General features: G+C 36.2%; 1 protein-coding gene across 26 annotated transcripts in view; it reads right to left on the reverse strand.

The window, feature by feature from the left end:
• Positions 1–765: 765 nt before the first annotated feature.
• The window catches only part of MEF2C (myocyte enhancer factor 2C), a 165931-nt gene continuing 140565 nt past the window's right edge, over positions 766–26131 (reverse strand). For 7 of the 26 annotated variants that reach the window (XM_069492533.1, XM_069492542.1, XM_069492532.1 and 4 more), the window contains 5 exons: positions 14726–14898; positions 13199–13222; positions 12194–12323; positions 11448–11583; positions 766–5379 (listed from right to left, as the gene is read on the reverse strand). In XM_069492533.1, coding sequence (XP_069348634.1) covers positions 5154–5379; positions 11448–11583; positions 12194–12323; positions 13199–13222; positions 14726–14898 — 689 coding nt within the window. In that variant the 3' untranslated portion in view covers positions 766–5153. Of the gene's footprint in view, positions 5476–11447; positions 11584–12193; positions 12324–13198; positions 13223–14725; positions 14899–26131 lie in introns of all 26 variants that reach the window. The other 19 variants (XM_069492525.1, XM_069492522.1, XM_069492521.1 and 16 more) reach the window with 4 other exon arrangements.

Below are 26131 nucleotides of genomic sequence, written 5' to 3' on the forward strand. Positions count from 1 at the left end.
AGTTACATATAGTAATTGCTTAATAAATGTTTGCTGAAAATGAATAAAGAGAACAAAGCATAACTGCTGCTATTTTGAAGCCATATGCAACGTTTCCCTGAGCTGCATTCCTTTTTTTCAGAGCAGGAATCACTGCTACTGTAAAAGTCCAAAGTTCTCCAGTTGGCTCACTGATGCCTTCTTCTTGTTTTCCTATTCAGTTTTTAAATTCATCTTTCTATCCATCTTGTTAAGGACATTCCCTTTAGAGACTGTAATTGGATTTTAATAATGGATATATCTGATAGTTTCTAAAAATGTATGAATTCACCAATTTACTGAAATATTTAGATATGTTTTCAAGCTTCAGAAATTATTTTGATCAAGAAAAAGGAAATACTTCTGGAAACACTTTCTACACATTTTAGTAAAAAAAAAAAAAACTTATTTCAGGGTTACTGCCTTTTACAATGACTGTTAGAAAATTCTGTGTATTCAAACAGGTTAGAAAAGATCTTTATGGAACTAATTTGATAAAGAAGTTGAACCACTTGATAAGAACCTCAAACCTCCTACACTAGCTGAATACTGTATTACCCTAAGAACTGTTATCCAATTCACACCCCTCCCACACAAACGCACTATTCATCTTTTCATATATTTTGAGTTGAAAACTGAGAAACCTCATTTGTGCTTGTGGGATAAGCTGCTTTTTAAAAACACAATAAAATGGAATAAATTTAAACAGCAAAATGTTAATTAAAAAAATGCACCACAGACACTGCATCACTAAGAAAGCCAGTAACTTTACTGAATTGTCTGCAAAATACAAATTATACCTTATTTCCAGCAGGAGAAACTTTTGAAAATTTCCCACTTTTATTCACTACAGACAGCTGAATTAAGTCCCTTGAGATACACAGATGTGGTTTAACTTAGTTATAACATCTTGTCATCTAGTGGCGACAAAGTCCAGCTTATGCCGCTGTGAGCCTCTATTTGAATATTTGTTGCAAATGCTTGTATGCCCTCATTTACAAGCTATTTTAATTACTGTCATTTAATGGAAACAAGTCCCCAGCAAAAGAAAAAGAAGAAAAATGATACAGCAAACCATCTGAAGCAATCCAAGTCCTATGCCTACAGTGACCCAGGTCTACTTTGCTCCAAGAGAACACTGGTACTGCATCCAAACCACAACAGAATCCGTCACTTAGCTGACCTCTCTGAATTAAACTGAGGTATGAATCAATTTGAGGTATGAACAGGGAAGGCAAAATGCAATACCCGATTATGAAAGTAACCAAAATGGACAAATTTTAATGTAGAAGATATGTGGCTTGGATTGCTCCACATCTTTGGTTAAAACATATTAAGAAAAGCCTTTAATTACATCTGTAGTCTGAAGCATTCTAACAGACACCAGTATTCCAGCAATCTTCAAAAGATCTGTAGTGGCAGGAAATTAACGCCATATAAGTGACGACATCACAGCAGATGGCACAAACGAGAACAGATGAAGTATGCCATGCTTAGGCAACAGCCTTTATTGAGGGTTCAAGTGGCTTCTTCTTTAAAAAAAATTTTTTTTTTTTTAAAGAAAGAAATACAAATCATTTACTCTCTGAAAAAACAAACAAAAGGACAAAGGGGGCAAAAAATTGCTATTTCTAAGTTAAAAGATGGGTATGTAAGGAAAACAAATACATAAAAGTGTAAGAGGGCAGACATTCTTTTAAAAAGTGTCTTGGGATTTTAAAAAATTCTCACTTTAGTTAACCTTTAAGTGATCTGAGGATGACAGGTATTTTTATATTCATCATTACAAAATGCTGAATTCCACCTTTGGGAAAAAATAAGCCATTTTGTTAAAAAACACAATGTTTAAAAAGGTTGAAATGAACAGCCTCCACGCACCAATGCATACAATATACAGGTTTGCAGCTTGCATATAAGCATCACTGTTATCAGTATGTGAGCTTACTAACACCAAAAATCTTTTAAAATAGGATAAGATACAACAATACTTGCAGCTGTGTAAAATGCCACTTACGGTTCTTTTACTTGCAATAAAGAATGTTGCCTAAAATGTTACTCTAGGACGGGGTATGTAAAATAATACTCCCTCAGGGCTCTGCCCTACACTCCTGAATACAAAGGATTTACCATGATAAAAACCACACTAGCTTTGCAAATACAATAAATGGTTAAGTTACAGATAAGGTATAAGGGTAAGATAGACCCAGATTGTTTACAGAAAGTGACTCATCACAATCAAAATTGTGCTTCTTCTCATTAAATCATCTTTAAAAAATTCTCAGATTATCCCTTCGCTATCCTGCCACCACTTTATATGAATTCAGTAGTGGGAACAAGAGATGACTGGCATCCATTTTCCAGTGATTCTGTTCTTTGCATGTTCTTGTAAAACTATTGTCAGAACTGCTATAAATAGCCAAGGCTTCTGCTGGTACTTCAGCTGACTTTATCTTCAGCATTAGAAATTCATTTTTTCTTTGTTGCTGAGGCAAATTGCAGGTAAAAAATTAATATGGCTATTTCTTCATATTTTCATATAATGACCCTTTCCCACCCATTGGTAAGTATCTATTGATATTGATATACTAAAGTGTTTCGAAATGACAAAGAACATCTGTGACATGTTTGCATATTTTATACACATCAAGTTATAAGGATGGGTTGTAAGGATGGGATCAAGTCTATGGTGAGGAAGATGATTTTATTTCCCCTCCCCCCTTGTATGTGTGTGAGAGTGTGTGTGTTTATTTTCAGGGATGATTTTCTGTTTTTCCTCTGCATAAATGTTATTCTTTAATGTTCCATGGATACCTTGAGTAGTGGGATATATATGAAATGGTTGATAGATTTTTTTGTTTTTGTTTTTAGTATATAAAACATTAGTACAAGGCAGGCTAGCATCCTATATGGATACAACCAAAGGTGCATTGTGGTCTAATTGTGGATTTCAGATCAAGTTAAGAAAAATATAGCCTAGTTAATAAGGTCTCTTGGCTTCTGCCACCCAGCGGCAGCCTTTTACAATGAGAAACACATAGCAACTATGCAAGTAAAAGAAAAAAATGGATAAGAAGTGTCCTACACATGATATAGCAGTGTTGATATTACTGTCTATATCTTCTTTGCTGTGAATGTCAATGCATATGGTTGGAGATGAATCGACAGATCTTCACATTCCAAGAGAAGGAAAATCATTCCTAGACTGAAATATCTTTTAAACAATATATATCGATTTTTTTTTATGGCACTCACTTTTTAAAGGGTCTGGAAATTAATCCCTTATAGACAAATATTAGGCAAGAGTCATATTTTTTTGAAAAGTTACAAAAAGGGACATAGAGAGGTTCTTTAATGGGATTTCTCGAAATGGCTATTAAATCTCTTTATTGAAGAAAAAATAGATGACATACATGCTTTATGCAGAAGTGACATTTGGGGGTCCTGACACACCGGGATTGTTCAACAGTCCTATATTGCTGACAAGATTGTTAAGGGTCAGTTAAAATAATTAAAAACGGATGACAAAGCAACTATCCCTTTACCTGCTTCCTTCTTGTCTAGCACCCAGTCTTTCACATTTTTCTTCTGTGGGAATTTATAACTTATTCACCAAGTTAACGCCATATCACTTGTTTCTAGGGCCGTATTTGCAGGACATGTGCCCCACCACAGCTTCTCTATTCTGGGCATATTTCAAAAAAGCATATCAAATTCTAGGCTGAAAACCAACCAGATGATTTAGAATATGGGCAAGTTAGGATATGCACTTACTGAATTCCAAGATGCATGGTGAAATGGTGAGATCAGAAAGGGGCCCTGCATTTGATAAAAATGCAAAAAACAAACAAAAAAAATAGCATGAAAGAAACTAATTAGTATATACAATGGATGTCAGTTGACCCAATAGATTGCTAATATATTAAAAACAATTTAGGGTGTTGCAATGTGATATGTTCTAACCCCACAGGTTATCCTTTTGACAGCTGACCTTGAACTTACAAAAATGTATGCAGAGTAAAAGAAAACAGAAAGAAAATAGTTACTCAAATGTGCAACTGCACAAATATACCCCCCTCCCGCTATTAAGATAACAAAACTTCTGCTATTACCATAATATTATATATATTAGAAAGCTATACACAAGCATGTTAATTTCACAGATTTTTTAAAAGATTCTTAATATTTTATATAATTAGAAATACACATTTCAAAAACAAAACTTCTACAAAGAGAAAACAGTTATCTTGGTTAGCAAAGCATGGAGTTCTTCATGGCTTAGGGTAGTGCTTTCTATACAAAAAGTCCTTTTTGGTTTTTTACAGGACTGTTTAAAATATTAGCGAAGCTATCAAGGGGAAAAAAACACATTTTGGCTTAAGTAAACTACAAAAAGCCACAAATGCTTTGCAAACTCTGTCTTACCTTTTATATGAAAATAAGCAAAATGTAATGTACATATTTTTATATTTTTATTTAATAAGAGATGCAGACCCAGATTTATTTATTTAATTAAATACGTTAGCCCTCAAACTCCACATTTTTTTTTTTTTAAATAGGTATGGTCCTCTTTTAATGGTCTTTGATCCTTTTTAATGAGTGCCATACGCCAATGATATGCCTGCAGGTTTGTGAGCGTCTTGGGATGTCAGGTGACCTGGCGTGTTCCTAACATTTACCAATGGCCACCCATTACCGGGTCTGTCCAAACATCTATACATTTTTCTATATGTTGCATAACAGCTGCTCTCTCTTTCAGTAAAGATCTGCCGCTTTTGGCAAATGTTTCCTTTTGTCTATTTACATGTAAATAACGTTGAACCTGCAACATGACACTATCTATTGTAACATACATTTTGCAAAGGAGCACAACAGTGAAAAGAAGTTAGCCTTAAAATCTATTTTGTACAAGTGTTCTGTTGTACAACTCAAGTGCTAAGCTTATCTCAGCATTTCTGTTTATCTTTATACTGTATCACTGAGGCAATTTAAAAGTACTTTTACAAAACAGAGTACCTGACTTTTTTTTTTTTCCACACACGGCACATATAATGCATATCGACCCCCCTTCCCCATTAAGGTATAGCACACACACACACTGCAAGAAAAAAAAAAAAAACTATTAAGTAATAATCTGATCATGTTGCCCATCCTTCAGAGAGTCGCATGCGCTTGACTGAGGGACTTTCCCTTTCGTCCGGCGAAGGTCTGGTGAGTCCAATGGGGGAGTGGAATTCGTTCCGGTGATCCTCTCGGTCGCTCCCGTCGTACGAACTGCTACAGCTGCTCAAGCTGTCAACAGGAGATCTCCCCGCCTCGTGGCGCGTGTGTTGTGGGTATCTCGAAGGGGTGGTGGTACGGTCTCTAGGAGGAGAAACAGGTTCTGACTTGATGTTGAGGCTTTGAGTAGAAGGCAGGGAGAGATTTGAACTCTGAGATAAATGAGTGCTAGTGCAAGCTCTGTAGGAGGAAAGGAAACCCAGTTACAGATGAAGGAGGCCTGGAGGCCCCAGGAACTCACAATTACATCAAACATCAGCTTAAAGACTCGCATCGACACCAGAGCATGCCCCAGGGTGAGGAGGATGTGCTTGGAGGCACTTAGGGGCGTCGCCTTCTTAAAGCGATTTAGGAAGCCTTTGTTGGCTTGCCCAGTAGTAATTACAGTATTTAACTGGTCCAGGCCTCGGGAATCCTATCTCTAGTCTCTGACAGGCTCCTAAACCTACAGGTTACTGTTTCAGAAAGGTTTAAAATATGGAAAAAGCGTTTTCTGCGTCCATGGAATTTCTCCCTAGATAAGTTTCAAAATTTAATTTTCTAAGCCTTTAGGTACAGTGTTTAGCTTTGGAATTAGACTTCTTGGATTTACCAATGCCTGTGTTTGAAAATTATTTTTTAAAAGCTTATTATTGATATAAACTTTTCCCTCCAATTAATAAGCACATACGAATGAAGTTACATAGTCTTCAGAGAAAGTGAAGGGAGTTCAAATTTCAAGTGAATAGAACCCGTCAAATGCTCCCTAATAACTGTATCTGGTGGAAAGCTTGGCAGAGGGGAAACCAGGGAACCCAGGAGGGAGATTGAAAATTATCTGCAGAAAATTTAAATATTGGTTTAGAAACACTTCAACTTTCTACTCTACTAAAACTGATAAATAATTTGACTTTATTCATCCTTTCACAGTTACATGAGATGAAAATACCATTTCTTTTCCATCATTACTTTAACTTTACTATTGTTACTCCTTGATGGGGTATTTAGGATACCACTCCTCTTAGTTATAATTGACATTAGTGGATGAATCTGGTGTTATCTAAGGAAAGGTGGTTGTTGCCAAGAAGGATATAGCGTGATTTTACTGTATTTGTAATCCTTAGTCCTCATATATTCTCAGAGAGCATAATTTGCCCTTCTAAAATGTGGGAGAATTTAGATATTTGAAATTCTGGAGAGAAAAGCATTAAGCCCTTAAGTGTAGATTAGCAATCACAATGACTTTGATCAGGATAAACCACAGTCATATTGCTGGCATCAATTTTAAGATGCTTTTATTGTTCTTACGTTCTGATTACACTGACATCCACAGCTAGAGTCAGCATTACCTGACTATATTGTCAAGAGAGTACAGTAGTTTCTTTTATTGAGGAAGAGTCACAGTAAAGAATTATCCATACAGACACACCCATATTAAACAAAGGAAAGCAAGCCTACTTACTAATGTATGTAATTACGCTGCTTTCCTATACAGAGAACTAGCTGGCATTAGCAATGTCATTAATGAGCAGTGAGTGAATGGGTATATATTTCAGAGGAAAAAGTGGAGTAACTTGGGCCTGGCGTTTTGGGAGAAGCAATACAAACTCAAGATGTATAGAGATATAAAATTAGTCAGAAATGAGTTTATCTTTGAGTGATGTTTTATACAAAAGCACCACCTACTGGCAAAGAATTACTTTCTTTCTCTTATTAACAGATGAGCTAATGCAGAGAATAATATAAAGGAGAATTATTTGTTTCCTTAATAAGCCTTTCTTTCTCTGGCTTTTATGATCTTATAGACTCAAAGCAGTCTTAGCATTTATATCAAGATACTACATTGAGTGTATATAATTTTCAATTACTTGTTTATACTTGGAGCTATTTATTTGTAGCTTATTATTTACAGTCTATATTAGTTTATTAATTTTTCAAGAGTTTTAATTAAATAATCTCTAGGTCAAGAAGATATTAAAATAAAGGGGGAGAGGGAACACCTGTATTTCAAAAGGATCCATAATGGTAGACTATTTTATCCTGGTTCAAAGTTACTGAATGATTCATTTTGATATTAGAGGAAATCACCTTTTGATTTCTGTAAGAAAATTTTTCTGGCTCTGGATAAGAAAGACAATTTCACTAAAATTCAATTAAATGCTTCTACTATGAATCGTACAACTATTTAATAATGAATGTCAATTAGGAGCCTGAAAGTAAAGTGTCAATAAATACTTTTGCCTGCTCTTTGACATTTGGATTGTGTCTTCACAGGCAGGGTGACATAGAAAATTAGAAAAAAATTCAGTAAGTTGGACCAGCATAAGCAGTTGATCTAGATTAGATAAGTTAAGGGAAAATAATATCATCAAAAAGGCATTTCTTTAATACAGTTTTTGCAAGCTGCATTATTCACTTATTTGCTTCATCTCCTTATGTCAACTGGTTTGTACAGGTTTAGCTGCATTTCTTCCCCATAAAAGATGTTAACAATTATTGGTCATCTTTTCCTATAAAGAGAATAGCCTAAGTTTATCTTTTGGTGGCATTTTATTTGACATTGAAAACATACATGAAGCATTTTGTGTAGTTCTGGGGATTAAACCCACAGTAATGAAATGTAAGTTATATCTTGGACTCAGTTTCTTCATATTGTGATATAGGATACAAAATAGAATGGCTAGTCTCTGTTAACAAAGAAGGATTTTCTTGAAAAGAGAAAATAGCATTAAAATCACTTAACTATATATGTGCTGGGCTCAGATATACACATGTTGGTCTACTTGTTCTTGAGAACAAAATATAGACACGGGTAATTATAGACAAGGATAATTGTGAAATACTTCATATGTGTGTGTGGGTGGGTGGGGAGAGAGAAGCCAGATATGCAAGTTGTCCATATCAAGTCCTCTATGCAAGTTTTCATCTATTACAGACACCTTTGGATTGGGAAAACACCTACCCTTTCCCGCAATTGTTCAGAAGTCAAACATGACTGGATAGTTTTATTTAAATTTTTTACTGCCTCCGCCTAGAAATTAGCCTATCAAACTATATTTAACCTAACCTTTTAAAAGTCATCTCTACTTCAGAGTTATCTCTCTCAGTATGTCATAACACCCACATCAACAAAGATGATGTATGGAAACGCTTCCAGAAAACAGGCTGCCCTTATTATAGGTGGTAGTTGAGAAAAACCATCGAAAACTTGAGGGTCATTTTCTCAAATATTAGTATTCAAATGACTTTCATTGACTCTCAATGGCAAGTTTCTGGCCAGTCGTCTCTCTCCCTGCATCAAATTAATTTATGCTGCTCTTCTAAGTTAGATAAAATCAGATACTACATAGTTTGAAAAGTATAGCATTGAAGACTTAAAGCTTCAAAGGACAAAATGGACCTTTTTCCATGGACAAAGTATGAAGAGCTCTGTCATACTTTTGCAATTTTGAGAAAGAATTATAGTAACCATCTTGGGCTTGTATGTACTTGTGTGGAGCTGAGACGTACCCCACTCTTTCCTTTGAACATTGTTATCTATCCAAAAGAATGTGAGCCCACAACAAGGAGTCTGTGATAATGACTTTGGCCTGAAAGACGTATCGATTGTTTTAATTGATTTACACTATAAGGAATTAAGGAAACTCATGTAATTTATTTAACATAAATATTGAAACTTGGGATTTTTTAATAAAACAGTTTAACATTTAATTGTGTGAACATGAAGTGGTCCATTCGAGGGAAACTCCTTTCAAGAATCTAATCTCTGTGTGTGTGTATGTGAGTGTGAGAGAGAGATAAAGTGTGCGTGTGTGTGTGTGCGTGTGTGTGTGTGAAACAGAGACAGAGAGAGGAAGGAGGGCCAGAATTGGAAGGCCTGGAAGGGTCATCCCATTGATTTGAGGGATAAGGGAAGTGATGTAGTGTAATTAAAACTCAGACTAGGGCCAGGTGTGGTGGCTCACGCCTGTAATCCTAGCCGAGGTGGGCGGATCATTTGAGCTCAGGAGTTCGAGACCAGGCTGAGCAAGAGCGAGATAGCGCTACCCGCCCCCCCCCCCCCCGCCCCCGTAATCTCTACTAAAAAAATAGAAATTAGCTGGACCATTAAAAATACACAGAAAAAATTAGCCGGGCATGGTGGCACATGCCTGTAGTCCCAGATACTCAGGAGGCTGAGGCAGGAGGATCACTTGAGCCCAGGAGTTTGAGGTTGCTGTGAGCTAGGCTGATGCCACGGCACTCTAGTCCGGGCAACAGAGTGAGACTCTGTCTCAAAAAAAAAAAAAAAAAAACAAAAACAAAAAACAAAAAAACCAAGCCAAAAAACCCCTCATAGTCTAAACTCAGAGTCAAATTATGCACAATGAGATTCAGTGTTGAGAGAAACCGGGAGCTGAACAAAATGCTTCATCCTTGACTGCTGTGATTCAGGTCCTCTATAGTCCAGGGTATCACTCCTTTCTCATTTACTGAAGCCTCTATTAGGGGCACCAGAGAATCAGAGTTTCCCCAGGCAATAGAAGACAGTTTCAAAATTGTAGTGTAGTTAAAATATGTAAATAAATATGTGTTTATATGTAAAAATGCAAATTACCAGGTGCTATTGAAAACAAAAGAAAGCCACATTCAGAGAAAATAAGATGGCTTTTGACATTGATAATTTCTAGGGAAATCTAGTCCTAAAGTGGATAAATTTTGTGAAAAATGAGAAATAAAGTTACCTTTCTTTTTGACAAGAATCATGTTTAGTGGAGTCACTGCCAAGCCACAGCAATACAATACAGACTTTAAAATTGCCTGGATTGTACTATGTACTTAGTGATAATTACCTGAAAAAATTACGCAATTAATGTCTACTTGGATAGTTGACATTCCAGAGAAAATTTGTATCCTAAAAAGATAAATTCTGTTGCTGATCAATACTTAACATATCTTCAAAGTTAACTATCTTTCAAGAAAGCAGAGCAACAATGTCATGTGAATTTATCTTACTATTTCCATGAAATGTTAGATTTTCAACGACAGTGATTAGTGAGTAGGATGCACATAGCAAATGGTGAATGGGTGAAGATTCCATAATCAGATCACTAATCTATGTTAAATCAATACCACCTGAAAGCTAGTGTTGTGAGGGAGAGGGAGAGGGTAGCAAAAGAGAAATAAAGTTGTGGTATCAAGCTGTGACTTATATTCTAATCAATGTTTTATTCTCATTATCTCCTTAGAAATATGGAACTAGTTAACTGATATAGCTAACTAGTTAACTATAATCAGATGGCTCTGCAGAAAAGTAAAAGTGGGCTAGGCATAGAGAATGTTTCTAACATATAAAAACTTATTATCTTTAAATATTTTATGTCATCCTACTATTCTCTTTTGAAGATTAAATGCAGTTTTGGAGCTATTAATTAAACTTAAAGTCAGGTCCTTGATTCATGTTTTAAGCTTTTTTTTTTAAAAAATATTTGTTTTATATGAAGTAGTATGAATTGTGAATTCAGGGCTTTTTAAGGTTTGACGGGAGTCATGTCTATGATAAAGACATATCTGAAAACTACCACAAGGGGGCAGAAAGATACATCCTCTGACTTCAGAAAACAACAAAAATTACTTTTATACCCAAATTTAGGTAATTAGTATTGTATGTACTAATTAGTATTGTATATAAACATATATTTTCACACAATATCTATAAATACACAACTGCATTATGAGTACATTATAAATATATGAAGACTGTGTATCAATTGAATAGTTGATCCTAGGAGCATTAGGTTAACATTAGCATCAACCATGTGGTTTATGCCAAATGGGAAATATTCTCAAATATCTCAAAAACTTAAAGAACATGTATCTATAAACACCTTCTTATGTTCCACATGAACTGTATGAAAATTAAACAAAAATTCTACCATTGATAGATATGGCAACAAATGTGGTCTAAAACAGTAAGAATTTACCTCATTATTACAGAGCTCCCCATCCTCTCAAAGAATAAGGTATGTAATATTTAAGCTACTTGCAAGGTATTAATCTGAAAATCACTTTCAGATTTTGATAAAGTAGAATGTTACACCCTCTAATGGGGCATTAAAGCACATATTTAGAGATTGCCATTTGTCATTTAAAATGTATTCTCAAATTATATTATAAAAATTAAAATTGCTTACCCCAACTGACTGAGGGCGGATGGTGGCATGTTATGTAGGTGCTGCTGTTGCCAGCCAGTGACTGAGCCAAGGTGGAGAGCGCTGGCGGTGTTAAACCCAGACAGAGATGACAGATCTGCGCTACTCAGAGAGTACTCTAGATTAGAGAATAAAACAGCAACAGAAAATATTTAATGTAGAAATTATCAAATGGTAAATAGAATAAACATTTTCAATTTCTAAAATATTCTATTAGTATTGCTGCTATTATATATTTTTTTATTTTTAGGGGAGGAGGGAGATAAAACATCAGGGATAATTTTAATCTAAAAGGAATATACTATGTCCCCAAAATAAGTATTCCATGAAAGGTCTGGAGTAGTATAGCCTGCAATTCTCTTTTATTAGAACTACAACCTCTTATAAAAGTATATACATATTTGATGCTCTAGAAATGTTTTTTTTTAAAAACAATCCCACCAAGAAAGTGAGCTTTTTATTACATCAAAGAAGTAACAGCTCAATTTCCTTGAAATTGTTCTTCTATTTTGAACTGAGGTTGGGTAAATAAAACTTCCAGTCACTTAAGAAAGAAAAATGGAGATATTCACTTTGTTATAGCAAGGAATAGGCAATGGGTACAGTACTCTGTACGCCACAGGTATTAAACAAAGCTTCTTAATAGAGCAAAAGATAATAACTTTTTTCATCTTGCTTTTTAATAAAAAGTATTTAGGGTACTAATTGCACATGGCAAAGCTACTCACCGGTACCATATGTTGTTGAAATGGCTGATGGATATCCTCCCATTCCTTGTCCTGGTAAAGTAGGAGTTGCTACGGAAACCACTGGGGTAGCCAATGACTGAGCAGACTGGGAGTTATTTATCCTTTGATTCTTTTAAAGTAAATAAAAAGACATTATTGATGGAATTTTTTAAAAAGTTAAAAAATTCTATTTCAGTATTAGTTTTGCACATAAAGAGATAACTTGGTACAAATCTCATGAAATTAATCATTTAACATGTGTCTCTATGAACTCTGCCAACCCTATCATTTACAATCCTTCAAGAGACCAGCTGTTGCCATAGTAACCCATTACATCAGTATCTCCTAGGCAACTGAACTAGTAACAAGTACCATAGCTTTATTATGGGTAAAAACAGCCTATGTTGAAAACTGATGAAATATGTATACTGTACTTCCATTGTTTCAGTTTTTATTCAAATGCAAATTTAAAAAAATTAAAATCAACCATGGTAGTTTTTATGTTCAGTTCTATACCCAGCAGAGAGCAAAGGGGTAGGGAGTCATGTTATATTCTCACCAGCAGGTGGTGCTCTGACCACTTTCTTCAGATTCTTCTAAACTTCCCTCAAACTAGATAGCAAAGCAGCTAATGCATAAAACCCCTTACAACAAGGAGATTAAAGATCCATATAAACTTAAAATCATGAGACTTTAATTACTGGAAAAAGAAATATCTTAGTTTTAAATAATTAAAGAAATATTTTTGTGTGTGTTTGAAATTTACTATAAATTAAGTCCTAAAATATGGAACACATGGCCTTCCCTTACAGAGGTTGGGACAGAAAAAAATAACCTGACATTCTTTTCGACTGTGAGTGACACTAGAAATTATTGGTATTTAAACATAATCAATGTTGACACACCGTGGTAATGTCCAAAATCTTCCCATTTCATCAAAGCTACCACCTCTACCAAAAAGTAGCTTTGCACATGACATTTAAAGAAAGCTCTCTCACCACTTACCAAAAGCAGGTCGACATCCTCAGACTGAGAGCATGGGGAAGGAGTTTTATTAATTAGTGTCTGCAAATATTTATAATTGGGCAAAATCTTTTCAACAAAAGGAAAAGCATCTTCTGATAGACACAACAGTTTACACAGTTTTAAAACCCAGCCTCCAAGGATAACTTCTTACAAAGACACTCTTTGTTTCCCTTAATGAGCTGTTTGTCTCGAATGTGAAGACAATCTATCCAGTTTTCAGCCCAGGTCAGTGTCTCAATGTTCATTATTTCATCACCATATTTTGGTGGGGCGGGGGGAAAGACTGTAGTTTGAAACCCCGCTTGCTGGAGGAGCGGGGAGCCACACCTGGCCGCCAGAGAGAGACCTGAAGGGCCTCACGGACTCCCTGGGAAAGCATCAGTTTTAAGGGACCTGAAATAAATCTGCTGATAGAGACAGCCTGCCACACATGGCCCACACTGCTTGGCTGTAGCCCTGTGGGAGGTTATATTTATTAGACCCAGTCTTTTCCAAAGGGAACGTTGCATATTATGTGATTTTTTTTGGTTGATATTCAAAATTAATCTGCACTGTGCCATAATAAACTAATCAGCTCTCAGGACTGTTTTACCCTGAAGCTTGCCACAGAGCAGAGAAGGAAAAAAAAAAAAAAAAAAAAAAGAAACGTGTTTGCAGAATGATCTAAATTTGTCTACCGAATCTTGGTTTTAAACGTTCTTGCTCTTAAGCAAAGCTAATTTGGAGAACACTGATGTCTCTTTGTTGTTGAGTTTGGTCCCACAATATTACCTGCATCTTATGCATGCAGACCCAGAAGAAAGAAAAATGATAGGGTCTATTTAAATTTATATTTTATGTCTATTTTTTATTTTTTTTAATAAGTGCCACAACTTTTTTTTTTTGATGTAAAATATAACCTTTGTCCTCAAAATGCCTAGGATTTTACCACAATTTGCTTTTCAGAGATAGCTACTTTCATGAAGCACATACATGGAAAGATAAATTGAGGCAGTGCACTGGCATGTGACATATTAGATACTGTCACTGCAATACATCTAAGAAAGGAATGCCAATTAATAGGAGAAAGTTCGTTTAGAAATTATAGAAAGTATTTTTTATTGTCAGCACCTTGAGGACATAAATAGCTCAATACTGTAAAAATATTATGTTATGAAGTACCTCATTATCTATTGCTCTACTTACGGGACATATGGATTGACCAATGGTTGAATCTGAGTTTTTGCTAGTTATAAATTGAAAGCTTTAAAAGGCAACGCCGTCCTTGTCCCAAAATATCAGTTCTTTAGTGGCGTTTACTAGATGTGGCTCTTTTTTACAAAGAAAAGGAAAATGCAAACCAATTACCAGAAATAACAGCTAAATACAAACAGGGCTCCGTCAATAGCATTGATGTATTAATTTTCTGTGAGAACTTTGGTAATTCATAAAATTAGACAAATGCAAAAACAGCAAAACATATACAAAACATTATCAATATTTATTTAAAATGTAGTTTTGCATTACCACTGATGGCATCGTATTCTTGCTGCCTGGTGGAATAAGAACTCGGAGATCTGGTTTACGGTTATTCATTCCTAAATTCATGGGGGGAGGAGATTTTGCTTGCATATTCTTGTTCAAGTTACCAGGTGAGACCAGCAGACCTGGTGAGTTTCGGGGATTGCCATACCCGTTCCCTGTTAACACAGAACAAGCAAAGTACTCAGGAAGAAATCTAGACTAGAATATACTTCCAAAGAATGCACTACCTGAGAACAAAAACAAAAGCTTACTGGTAAGACATATAGTACACGCACATTGAAAAACCACAGGATGACTGATTTAACCCCCAGATGAAGAATAATCCAATCAGTTAATTATTTAATATTCCTCTGAAAGAAGATTAAAAACTTTTCAAGAGAAGAGAGCTAATATATATCAACTTGCTCTGAAATCAGCATATACTTTTTTTCCTATTAAAAAAACTCAGGAAGAAAGTCAGACAGTTGTTCAGGGTCTAAGAAAAGCATGGAATTGGTCCTGCACTTTAATTGACTAGCTTGGCGGAGGCCTGGCTGGCGTGACTCACTCTTTCAGTCCATTGGTTTGGGTTTTATTTTGTGTGTCTGTGTGTCCTTAAATGAGGAAAGGGCACACCAGCAAGACTATAATTTCTAGGACATGCGGGGAAGCCGCGTACACATTTCACTATTCAGTTCCCCTTTCCTGTGAGTGAATTCTCCCTATGGTTTTTCTTCTGTCTGCTTTGCCCTCCTCACTAAGTTCAGGGTATAATCCTGAAGACTTGCTTTCCTGCCCCCACAGAATTTCAAAAAGCTAAACCCATTTCCAGGGGTTGAACTAAAGTGATGATGCCTCCACTAAAGTGCTGGTTCACCAAGGCACAGGAATAGCCGTCCAATGGGAAGGCTGAAAGAGCTTTCTTAGGTCTCTGACATTCAGCCCCTACTAACAGACAAATGGACATCTGCAGGTCTCCATTTTTCATATCTCAAAATATGACAGGCAGAGCTATGGAGAGAGTTGATTAGAAATGCAACCTGAGCTGGACTGAGAGCCAACTCAGAAAGTCATCTGCGGGCTTCCCCCACTGCCTCGGATTGTAGAGTAAGAGAAGCCAACTAACTACCTGATTGAACAATCCTTGTTAGAAAACTAGACAGTTGTTTTCTGAGGCTCTCTCAAGGAGACAGTTAAACCTCATTGTTGTTGTCATCATAGCAAAGCACAAGTACCTATTACTCCTGGGTGAGTGATATTGTGTGCCACCCAGTGAGGATGCAAAGACAAGGCCCCAGTCCCGAAAGGCTCTATCATCTTCTCTTTGTGGTAATCTAATACATACACGTGGAAAACGTAAAGACTGATACAGGACAGCCTAGGGTGAGGTGCCCACTGAGTGATCCAGACCAAGTGTTATCGAGTTCCCAGGAGGGAAGAGATGATCCAATAAAGATTCATGGAAGAGGCAGGAACTGATGTGGGCCTCGAGAAAAGGGAGGAGGTAGAAAGACACACTAGGCTTGTGACAGGGCGCTGGGAAAGGGCCGAGGCAGGAATTTACAGAGCATTGTCAGGGACATTGTGAGGAACCTGTTTAGAAAGAAACCCATGAAAAGAGAGGGGTGTGAGAGACTCTGGAGAGACACAGGTTGGGCTGTAGAGACTTTGAATTCCAGGCTAAAATGTCTTGGGTTTAGATGGTGGAAATGCAGACCCATGAAAGTTCAGAGAACAGGTAAAACACAGGACTTTAAGTGGTCAGAAAGATCTACTGACTTTGGGATACCCCAGAATTAGGAAGGCCTGGTGGTGGGGACCAGTGTGGAGAGTAACAGGATGGACTGAGATGGACACAATGAGAAATAGGGAAAGCAAAACACTGGTGTACTTCAGGAGATATTTACGGGAACATCTTTTGAATTAAAATATATTTGAGGCACACTGCATCAAGCACATTTGTTCTTCATATCCCATTTGTTTACCTGTCTCATTTTATGCATGAATAAATAGGCTGAACATATAACAAATAATTATAAGACTAAATTGTCAATTGGATTATGCATAAAAGTCTCCAAGTTACTGGAAGAAAAAACAAAAATAAAACAAATGAGACACTCCCAAAACGTGTCGAATAGACAGTAGTTGCTTAAGAAATGTTGGTTGAATCTGAATGTAAATACTCCTCTATAACAAAACTTCTGAAAAATTAGCCAAATTCTCTAAAGCCAGCTAAATATGTCAAAACTCAAAATTTTCTTTATAGTTAATTTGGAAAGTATTCTGTGACAAAAGCTATTATTGTATGAAACAATGCTTACCTTTTCTCACTAGGAGAAATACAAACAAAAGGTATGTTCACTTAGAAAAATGCTTGATAAAATGGAATGCTCAGAGGAGTTTCATATTTAATGTGTCTTCCCGAATCAGTATTGTGAGTATGTTATGGTCTTAGTTTGAATTAATAAATTCTACTGGATAAAAAAGAAATGAGAAAACCGAAGCAAAATTTGCATGATACTTTTCTGTCAGCTGAAGTTCAGACGTACACACTGAATACATGTGTCAGTTATCTATTAAGCCTGTGTGAGATCTGGTTTAAATAAACAATCAAATGGAAAATTAGCTGGGTAATTTCAAAAGAAGGGGGTGAAAAAAGTCAGTTAAGCAGTGCAATGAAGCTTGAATAGATCAGAAGAAACTAAAACCCCAGCTCGGTAGATGCCGATACTGGTTTGCATGGAGGAGTTATTTTGCTAAAAGGAAGTAAAACCGCTTCGTAAAATGTGTTGTCCTGTGATATGACAAGCACTGGGCCAGTGTGTGAAAATGGAAATGCTTCACGGAGGCTCTGAGCAAGTTTTTTTTTTTTTTTTAAAACATTTTATACAGTAAACTCTCTGAGAAATTCCAATAAAGCCTCCAACGTCTTTTTGCTCACATTTTAAACAATGATTTGGGGCAGCAGTAGGGAAAAAAAAAGTAAACATCTATGATAGTTTTTCATCCAATAAATATCTCAAAGCTAAAAAACTGATTTAAAAAGCATTCTATTTTTCTCTTGAAATATTTCCTATTATTTGGAAATTATGCCATTTTAGAAGATTAGTCACATATTTTAAGGTGTTTCCATATTGAATATAAAATATTTTGAATGATGATGATACTTCTTAAATTCATATTTTTAGAGCATAAAGTTATTTTTAAGAACAAATAAATTCTGGGTTTTTTTTTTTTTTTTTTTGGCCGGTGAATTTCTGCTGTTTTTAGCATATTGTGCCAGCTAGCATTTTGGAGCCGTATAATAACCATTTCTGTTTCCAGCCACCAAATTGTTATTCTTTTGGCATAATATAGATTCAGGAATGCAGGACTGTGGATCCTAAACCAGTGATATAGAAACCTATCATTTGAAAATCAATGATGAATACATGCGTGTGGTTTACTGCTAAGAAGAGCCTGCATTTAAACCGGCTGGGAAACCGCAGCCTCCTCCTTGCTCAGAACGCTGCGGCCTGGGTCGAGGTGTTTGTTGTCCCACCTGAAGAGACAATTCTCCAAAAAGAACGGTCTCTTTTCAGTTCAGGGGTCGGGGAGGTGGGAAACCCCGTCTCTTAACAACCTTCTGACATACAGATTCAACCTTTATTCATGCTATGTTTTAAAATTACCCTCTGCCTGACAATTATCGATTTAGACGTGACCATATGCAGATGTCACGGTCCCCTGACCACTTAAAAGCACAAAAATTATAAAGCATGAGGGCATGGATTTCCTGATTATAGATTATAAGAAAATGAAGTACAGACCAACTTTAGAGTCAGTCTGTTTTATCGTTTCGTTTGATTAAAAATATTGTTTTATACAAAAAATATACTTTAAGCATTCATGATATAACTTATATAAAGGATAAGAGAATCTACGTCTACTGGTTACATTTTTGTAAACACTCATATTAAAATTAGTGTAAAGATACGGAACTTGAAATGTGGTGCGAGGAGAAAAAATTTTTTTTCTCCTCAGTTAACTTGCAAACACTTGCTGCATTTTTTTTTTATTGACTCCTATTTTAAGAAGTTGTAAATTCAAAGAACATATTCCTGGCTTAAGATATTATGAGGAAGGCGTTTTGCCTTGTCTCACAGAGCTCAATTGAGCATGTAGCTCTCTCTTTGAGCCCAAAGTTCTGAAACTTTCTTTTATTTGGATGTTTAGGCATTATGGGTTTTTTCACTTTTTTTTCCTTTTCCAGGACTTTCAATTATAAATACAAGCATATAAAACTAATAAGCACAAAACAGAAACTAGTTCTTATGGTTAATTCTTTCATTGGCATAACCTTTTATTAATCTCCCAAACTGTCATGTTTGGCCATTCCCTCCACTTCTTCCATCCCCATATCCAGTGAGATAGCAAATCTTGTTAATTCTTCTTCAGAAATGCCTGTTTCCATCTCCACTGCCACCATCTTAGTTTTGGCCTTGATCCCCATTTGACTAAGCCCTTCAACAACTCTCCATCTGGGCCCCAGGTCTCTGGTTGAAGGGTTCTTCACCAGTCCTTAAGAGGTGCTTCAGGAATGTGTGAGCTCCTTAAAGCTGGATGCAAACTTTTTTGCATATGTATGATATTAACCAACCCAGGGACATCTTTCTAAACTGCCACTTTCATCATATTCCTTTCTCATATACTAATGCTTAACACAGTTGGGTCAGTGCCCTGCCTGGCTCTCTGGACTGTCAATAGTTGACACACTCTGTCTAACCTAATTTCCAATGGCCACAGCCAGGCCTATGGTCCTCTGAATATGCCTAGGTCTTTGCTCCAGCAGTTCAATAACCAGCAGTGTTTGCTCTCTCATTTAATTCAAATTCATCTTTAAAGGATCAGCTGAAGTCCCAACTCTTACATGATGCCTTTCAGACAACTTCAGCCCGCATTGAACTCACTCTCCTCTAAATTCCTCCTGCAATTAGGGGCAGCAATGCTACACCAAGTACTAGTTCTTTAAATGTTTCAAGTGCTCAAGAAACAGATATAGAGAACATGCTAGAAAAATTAGGAATGATTCAGGAATGGCACGAAAAGGTAAGTTGCTAAGGGACTATCAGGTGAGAACTGAAAATGCAATGAGTAAGCTGTCAAACTGAAACATTGAGGGTATCTCCTCTTTATGCAACTTGAGAAAATTTGCTATTTTAGATGATGATTGCAAACCGATGGCCAAGTACACCATTGTGACAAACTGCTTATCAACCATATAATATGAAAGTAGACAAATCGTGTAAGTGGCCCACCTACTAAATTTGTTTATAGAGAGTTACTAAAAGCTTCTTTTCTACCTGTTGCACCTGTTAATCATTTCACACACATTACCTTAGCTAACTGCAAGTGGTAGAATCAGACAAGGTAGAAATTTTCCCTAATAATAATGAAAACTTTAACAAGACTCTGATATTTTCTTCCACACTGATAAGTATTTCTTTCCATAAGTTGTCTCTCTATCAAGATAAATCTCAACAATAACTTACTCTTACAGAACGTTTCACCAGAAGATGGACTGCATGAATGCCTAGGAGAAAGAATGGCAGAAGGCGGGCAATTAAGAGTGAATAGCATTTTATCAGACGGTTCAGAGAGAGACTTCTCAGAAAGAGGGAATGCAGGACAGAGAGAGCTCAGAGTTGCAACTGTAGCCAAGAAGGAGGAGTGTACCTACGAAGATGAAATACTGGGTCTTGTACCGTGTGCAGTTTTCAGAAGTTGGAAAAGTAGGTTTGGCTAACATGTGCCTCTTAGATCATGAAAACTTTATCCTGTAGAGTTTATACTAAACTTTTACCAAACTTTAGAAAATGAGCAAAGATAGCCTCTGAGTGGTTAGCTTTGTTAACTCTGCGAGTTAGAAAAATGACAATAGCGGCAGTGCAAGGGAGCAATTAAAGGGGGTGAGACTGATGCTAGGGAAGCTAGTTAGCACACACCTGCTAACGAACCCATGAGAAACGAGGTCTGAATGCGGCAGCAGAGATGGGGAGATTTACAAGGCAGTCAGGAGTTGAGGACGAGGGAGGATAAAGTAGATAAATCCAGGTTCTAATCATGATGTCTCCATTAGAGTTCCTTCAGCCCTACTGAGCCTTAGTTTTCCTAATGTAAGTAACTCTCTCCTTAGTGTGAGAGGAGCAATAAAGTAATCTGAATCAGACTCTCATATACTCTTCTGAGGCAGCCACTGCCAACATGACCATGCAACAGTATTAATAATAGCAAACGTTTTGTGTAATATTATTTTCCACTAATATTCACATCAAGCATATACATTAACTGTTCGGAATAGTACCAGGCATCTAGTAACTGCTGTAGGTGTTTCATATGGTGCCCGGATATAAAACACCATTAATCCTCACAAGGACAACCCTGCAAAGTATTCACAGTGTCCCTGTGTTACATAATGAGAAAATTGAGAGGTCCAGTAACTTGCTCAATGTCAAACAACTACCAACTGGTGGAGCCATGATTTGAACCCAAGCAGTATGTCCACAGTCCATGCCCTAAAGTACAATGCTACATTGCTCCTTGAAAATCAGTCACACTCTGAGGTTTTTTTTTTTTTTTTTTTTTTTTTGAGACAGAGTCTCACTCTGTTGCCCGGGTAGAGTGCCGTGGCGTCAGCCTAGCTCACTGCAATCTCAAACTCCTGGGCTTAAGCAATCCAGCTGCCTCAGCCTCTCGAGCAGCAGGGACTATGGGCATGTACCACCATGCCCAGCTAATTTTATTTTTTTCTATATTTTTAGTTGTCCAGCTAATTTCTTTCTGTTTTTAGTAGAGGCGGGGTCTCGCTCTTGCTCAGGCTGGTCTCGAACTCCTGAGCTCAAATAATCCTCCCCCCTTGGCCTCCCAGAGTGCTAGGATTATAGGCGTGAGCCACGGTGCCTGGCCACTCTGAGATTTTTAAAGCCCCTTCTGTGTCAAGTCTTATTCTAAAATTACAGGGGTACTAAGGAAGAGAGGAAACAAATGATGTGTGAGACCAAGGACAGGAGACTCAAAGGTTGTCCTAAGCCAGAGGTGAAGTGGAACTTTGAGGGACATATTATATGGTCAACTTGGGCATCATAAATAGTAGTTCTGGTTCAGAGACGCTGAACTCATATAAAGAGGCACAGAATGGTGATGTTCCAAACCATATTTCTGGTCTCCTTCTGAATAAATATTTACAAATAGGAAATATTGGGTTTAACTAAGCTGAACACCAGAGCAGCTGTTTAACTTTCAGTGTGCTATTTTGAGTGGATGATTAAATATGCTTTTAAAAGTAGATTTTGTAATATTTTAGTCAATAATCTCCCCTGTAACAGTCTCAGAAGGTAAGGAGGCTTAAACTGAGACCAGCTTCTAACACAACCACTCAGCATGAGAACGAAATGTCTAGTATTTTACGGTATCCTGTTAGTTGTTATCTGGAAAAACAACTACTAATATATAGGTGTATAAAAATTGCTTTGTTTAGGAATTTGTATCTGATTTGAATTAGTATCTGATTTGGGGAATTTGGAGCAAACTGCCACAGGAAAACATTAAGCTGAACATATAGTGGACCCGTGATGTATTGATTTGCTGCTTTTACTTCAAAGAAATGTTTTATCCACTTAGTTTTTTTCATTAAAACAACTTTGAAAATATTTATAGTATATCGCCTTGTTAAACAGGAGATGTCACATATATAATAATGCTCACTACCATCAGTTAATTTTACATTTGACTTTTTAAAGTTTTAAGATTAGAAGTTAGTTTCCAATTTCAGGCTGTTGTTTTTTGTCTCAAATGAATACACATCTTTTCATAGAAAATTACTTGAAATTGTATATAGTGAACTTGCTCATACAATCACTTCTGTACTGGAAGTGACACTCATAAAATTTTTAGTGGAAAAAATATGAACTTCTAGACTATAGTTCTATACGCACTCTGCCCTGAATGCCTGAAACCCTGTTGAAAGCACTAGGAACTGTAAGTTATTCAGCTGTTGTGAATCACAATAATTTTTTTTGAGGGAAAAAGATCCTTTTCATGGGATGGCTCTAAGAGAAAAGGCAACCACAAAATATTTGGGGATCAGAAATCTGGGAACGATGAAAATTTCATTATGCCTAATGTGGAATGGGGGACAAACCAGACTCCTGATTCTTATCTAAAGAATCCTGATTACAGATTCTTACACACAAAATCAAGTCTCCACTCTTTCTGGGGGTTTCTTAGGGAAATTATATAATAATGCATAATGTTAGACCATGAAGAAACTCCTGTGAAATCTCAGTGTCTTCTGTGGTGTATTCTTAGAAAAATACCCAAGAATACACCAAAGCCAAGACTATTCTTGGCTGTACCAGTTCAGGGGCAGCAGACATTCTAAAAAGAGACTTGTCTCTTCTGCTTGACCATGTCATCTGATGCTGGACCAGAGCTTCAGGGATTTCACATCTAGCCCACTTGTCCTTGATGTTTCTTGAACTATGTTTTATTATCTTTTGTAAATTAACAGTCTATTTGTCAACTAGATCCAGAACTTTGAACATACAGCACATACTATAAGCTCTGGATTGTGAGCAGAAGCAAAGATTTTTGCTTATTACTAAGTTGTTTTTCCAAAGATTGAGAGTCCTTGTCATACAGTAGATTTGTGTTGGCTAACCACTCTCTCATTTGTCCTAGTGGTAATGCAGTTAGACATTATCATCCCAACTTTTGACAGAAGAGGAAACTGAGGCTTAGGGAGCGTCTGTGACTCAACTGAGATCACCCTGTCAGCAAGTGGGAGAGCTTTGATTTGAATCCAAAACGCAGGCTGCTTCCACTACATTATTACAAAAGCCAGATGTTTGAGATTTAGCACGTATCCTTGCATTTGCAAATAGGGAAGAAATTGACAATCAGATGTTTCCAGTGCAAAAAGGTACTCAAAATATCATTCCACTTTTGGTACTGATTTACTGAAGGGATAGTTTTTAATTGCACCATAAAGATGAAATTGAACCATGCTTTCTTAAAAAAAAATTCCACTTAACTCTGAATGATAGATTTATGACTCATTTAATTGTTCACTTCTTGAGATTTTGGGGCTGTCTCTTTGCTAAAAATGAGGAGGTGTCTTCATTATTGACACCATCGCTCATTCTTTCAGTCATTTTTATAAACAAAAATATTGAGACAGTATAAATTAGAGAGAACGTGACAGAAGAGAAAGAATAATTACTTGTGGTTTTAACATTTACACAACTGCTGCGAACACATCAGAAGTTCATAACGTTCAAAGTGAAATGTGTTGCACTGCACTGTATCACTCTCACATTCTGCCTCAGATTTATTAATATATCTACCTTCCTCCCACCCTTGAGGTGAGGAGGCCCACACTGGGTATCTCTGTGAACTCACTGCACATTTAATAAATATTACTGAAACTGCATTAAACTAAACATAATCTTTTGGCTAGAAGAATACAGATAATTATAATACCAACAATAGCTCACATTTATTAACAAACACTTAATCTGGAGCAGAAACTGTGCTAGACACTTTACATCATTTATCTCATTTAATTCTCACAACAATCCTGCAAAATGGGAATTCACGGACTTTTCAAAGGCAAAAATGCCATCCCTAAAATAATTGTATATCACATACTTTCCTTGGTTATTTTATTATTCTGAATACTTGCCTCTAGAATATTTTCCCAAATTACTCTGTGAGCAACAATGTTGTTCCATGATTTTATAGCTATCGCTGAGTTGCTTAATATTAGAACCAACTAAAGATTCCCTTTTCATAATTGTTATATAAGTTAATGTTATGATGTTTGCATATGTAAATTGACTATACATTTAGATTTGCTCTTACTACTATAATAACCTATATTAGCATGGCAGGGTTTTTTCCCCCCTTATACTTCAAATACAGCATAATCAGTTCTTTACCACAATTAGAGGTTGAAGAAATCGTGACAGGAAGGCATAGGGTCTAGTAAAACAGTTAACACTTAGGTATGGAGTTCAGTTAAAACAATTGAAATGGAGCAATAATAAATAAACCCAGTGAATACTTAGCGCCCTGTGGACACATCTGTAGGCTATAAGTTGAAACTGTTTATCCAAGGTTTTGGTACAATACAGTTAGTTTCCTTTAGTTTAAAGTAGGCTAATAATCTTTCCAATATGAGACTGTATAAAGACTACATACTCTCTGAATTGAAATTCATCTGAAACATACTATTTAAGTCTACTGCAAAATTTAAGTGATTGGCAAAGGTTTAGCTAAAAACAGCAAATTATACTCTTGGCTGACAGACAGCCTTGAAGCCCTGAGTGAGAAAGTCCCTGGTAAGTAAAAAATTGATTTCCAAAAGAGGGGTTTTTTTAACCACATCCCCCCTCCAGCATATGGTGTCCACTGATGCACAATGTCACATCACTGATGATTATGAGAAAAGCTTTCCTTTCTGTTATCTCCAAATAAAATCTTATGGTGATGCCAAAAATAGGGAAGAGAGAGCTCAATAGCATACAAGGAAAAAAGACTTCTATGAGAAGAAAAAAGACAGATTTTTTTAGTAAAACTAGTATTTTAGGGGGAACGTATTAACTGCCTGAATTTAATATTAGAAATAACCAAAGTTTTATTATGAGTCACACTCTCAGGTTAAGTCAATGGGGTATGAGTAAAGAGACCAATTTTCACATTGCTTTACTGAATATACTAGAAGGATAGGGGATAAAAAGGATACAGTTTGTGAAGTCAGAAATCACGATAAATAAAAGGGTCTAGAATCTGCTGAAACACCCTCTTGGAAATTATAATTTGAAATTTTCTTTTTCCCTCTGGAAATCAAGCTTCTTAAGAATTATGGCAAGCCAAAGGGGTTGATGGCAGATTTTACATCTTGACTGTAACATTTTTCATTTGTTTTCTCTTTGACCTGCCTTTCCATTTTGACATCAGCTCCCAGAGAAAGGTGTCAAGGTACTGCTTTATCTATAATTTGCCAGGTTTTGTATATAAGTGGACACTGATTTTCTTGGCAGTGGCTGCATATCACATGCTGTAGATCATCCAATTAGAGGACTATGAATTTTTTCCTTTAATAAATCTTGATAACCTTGGTTTGAGTTAAAAATATCACTGTTACTTAGCTTCATAGATGATGATAATAATAAAGCAATGCTTTTGGATCTTTATTTATGTTTTGAGTGAACTCCCAAGGTAAAATTCAGAGTTTTTTTCCAGAACCATTCAAACTAATAGAATAATATTACTTTCAAAACAAAATTCAACCAGTAACCTAGATATTTTTCATTTTCTGCTTAATAATATTTTCAAAAGTGATATAAAAAACTGTATCTTTATACTAAC

Source organism: Eulemur rufifrons, chromosome 17, assembly GCF_041146395.1.
Source record: "Eulemur rufifrons isolate Redbay chromosome 17, OSU_ERuf_1, whole genome shotgun sequence".
Classification (NCBI taxonomy): domain Eukaryota; kingdom Metazoa; phylum Chordata; class Mammalia; order Primates; family Lemuridae; genus Eulemur; species Eulemur rufifrons.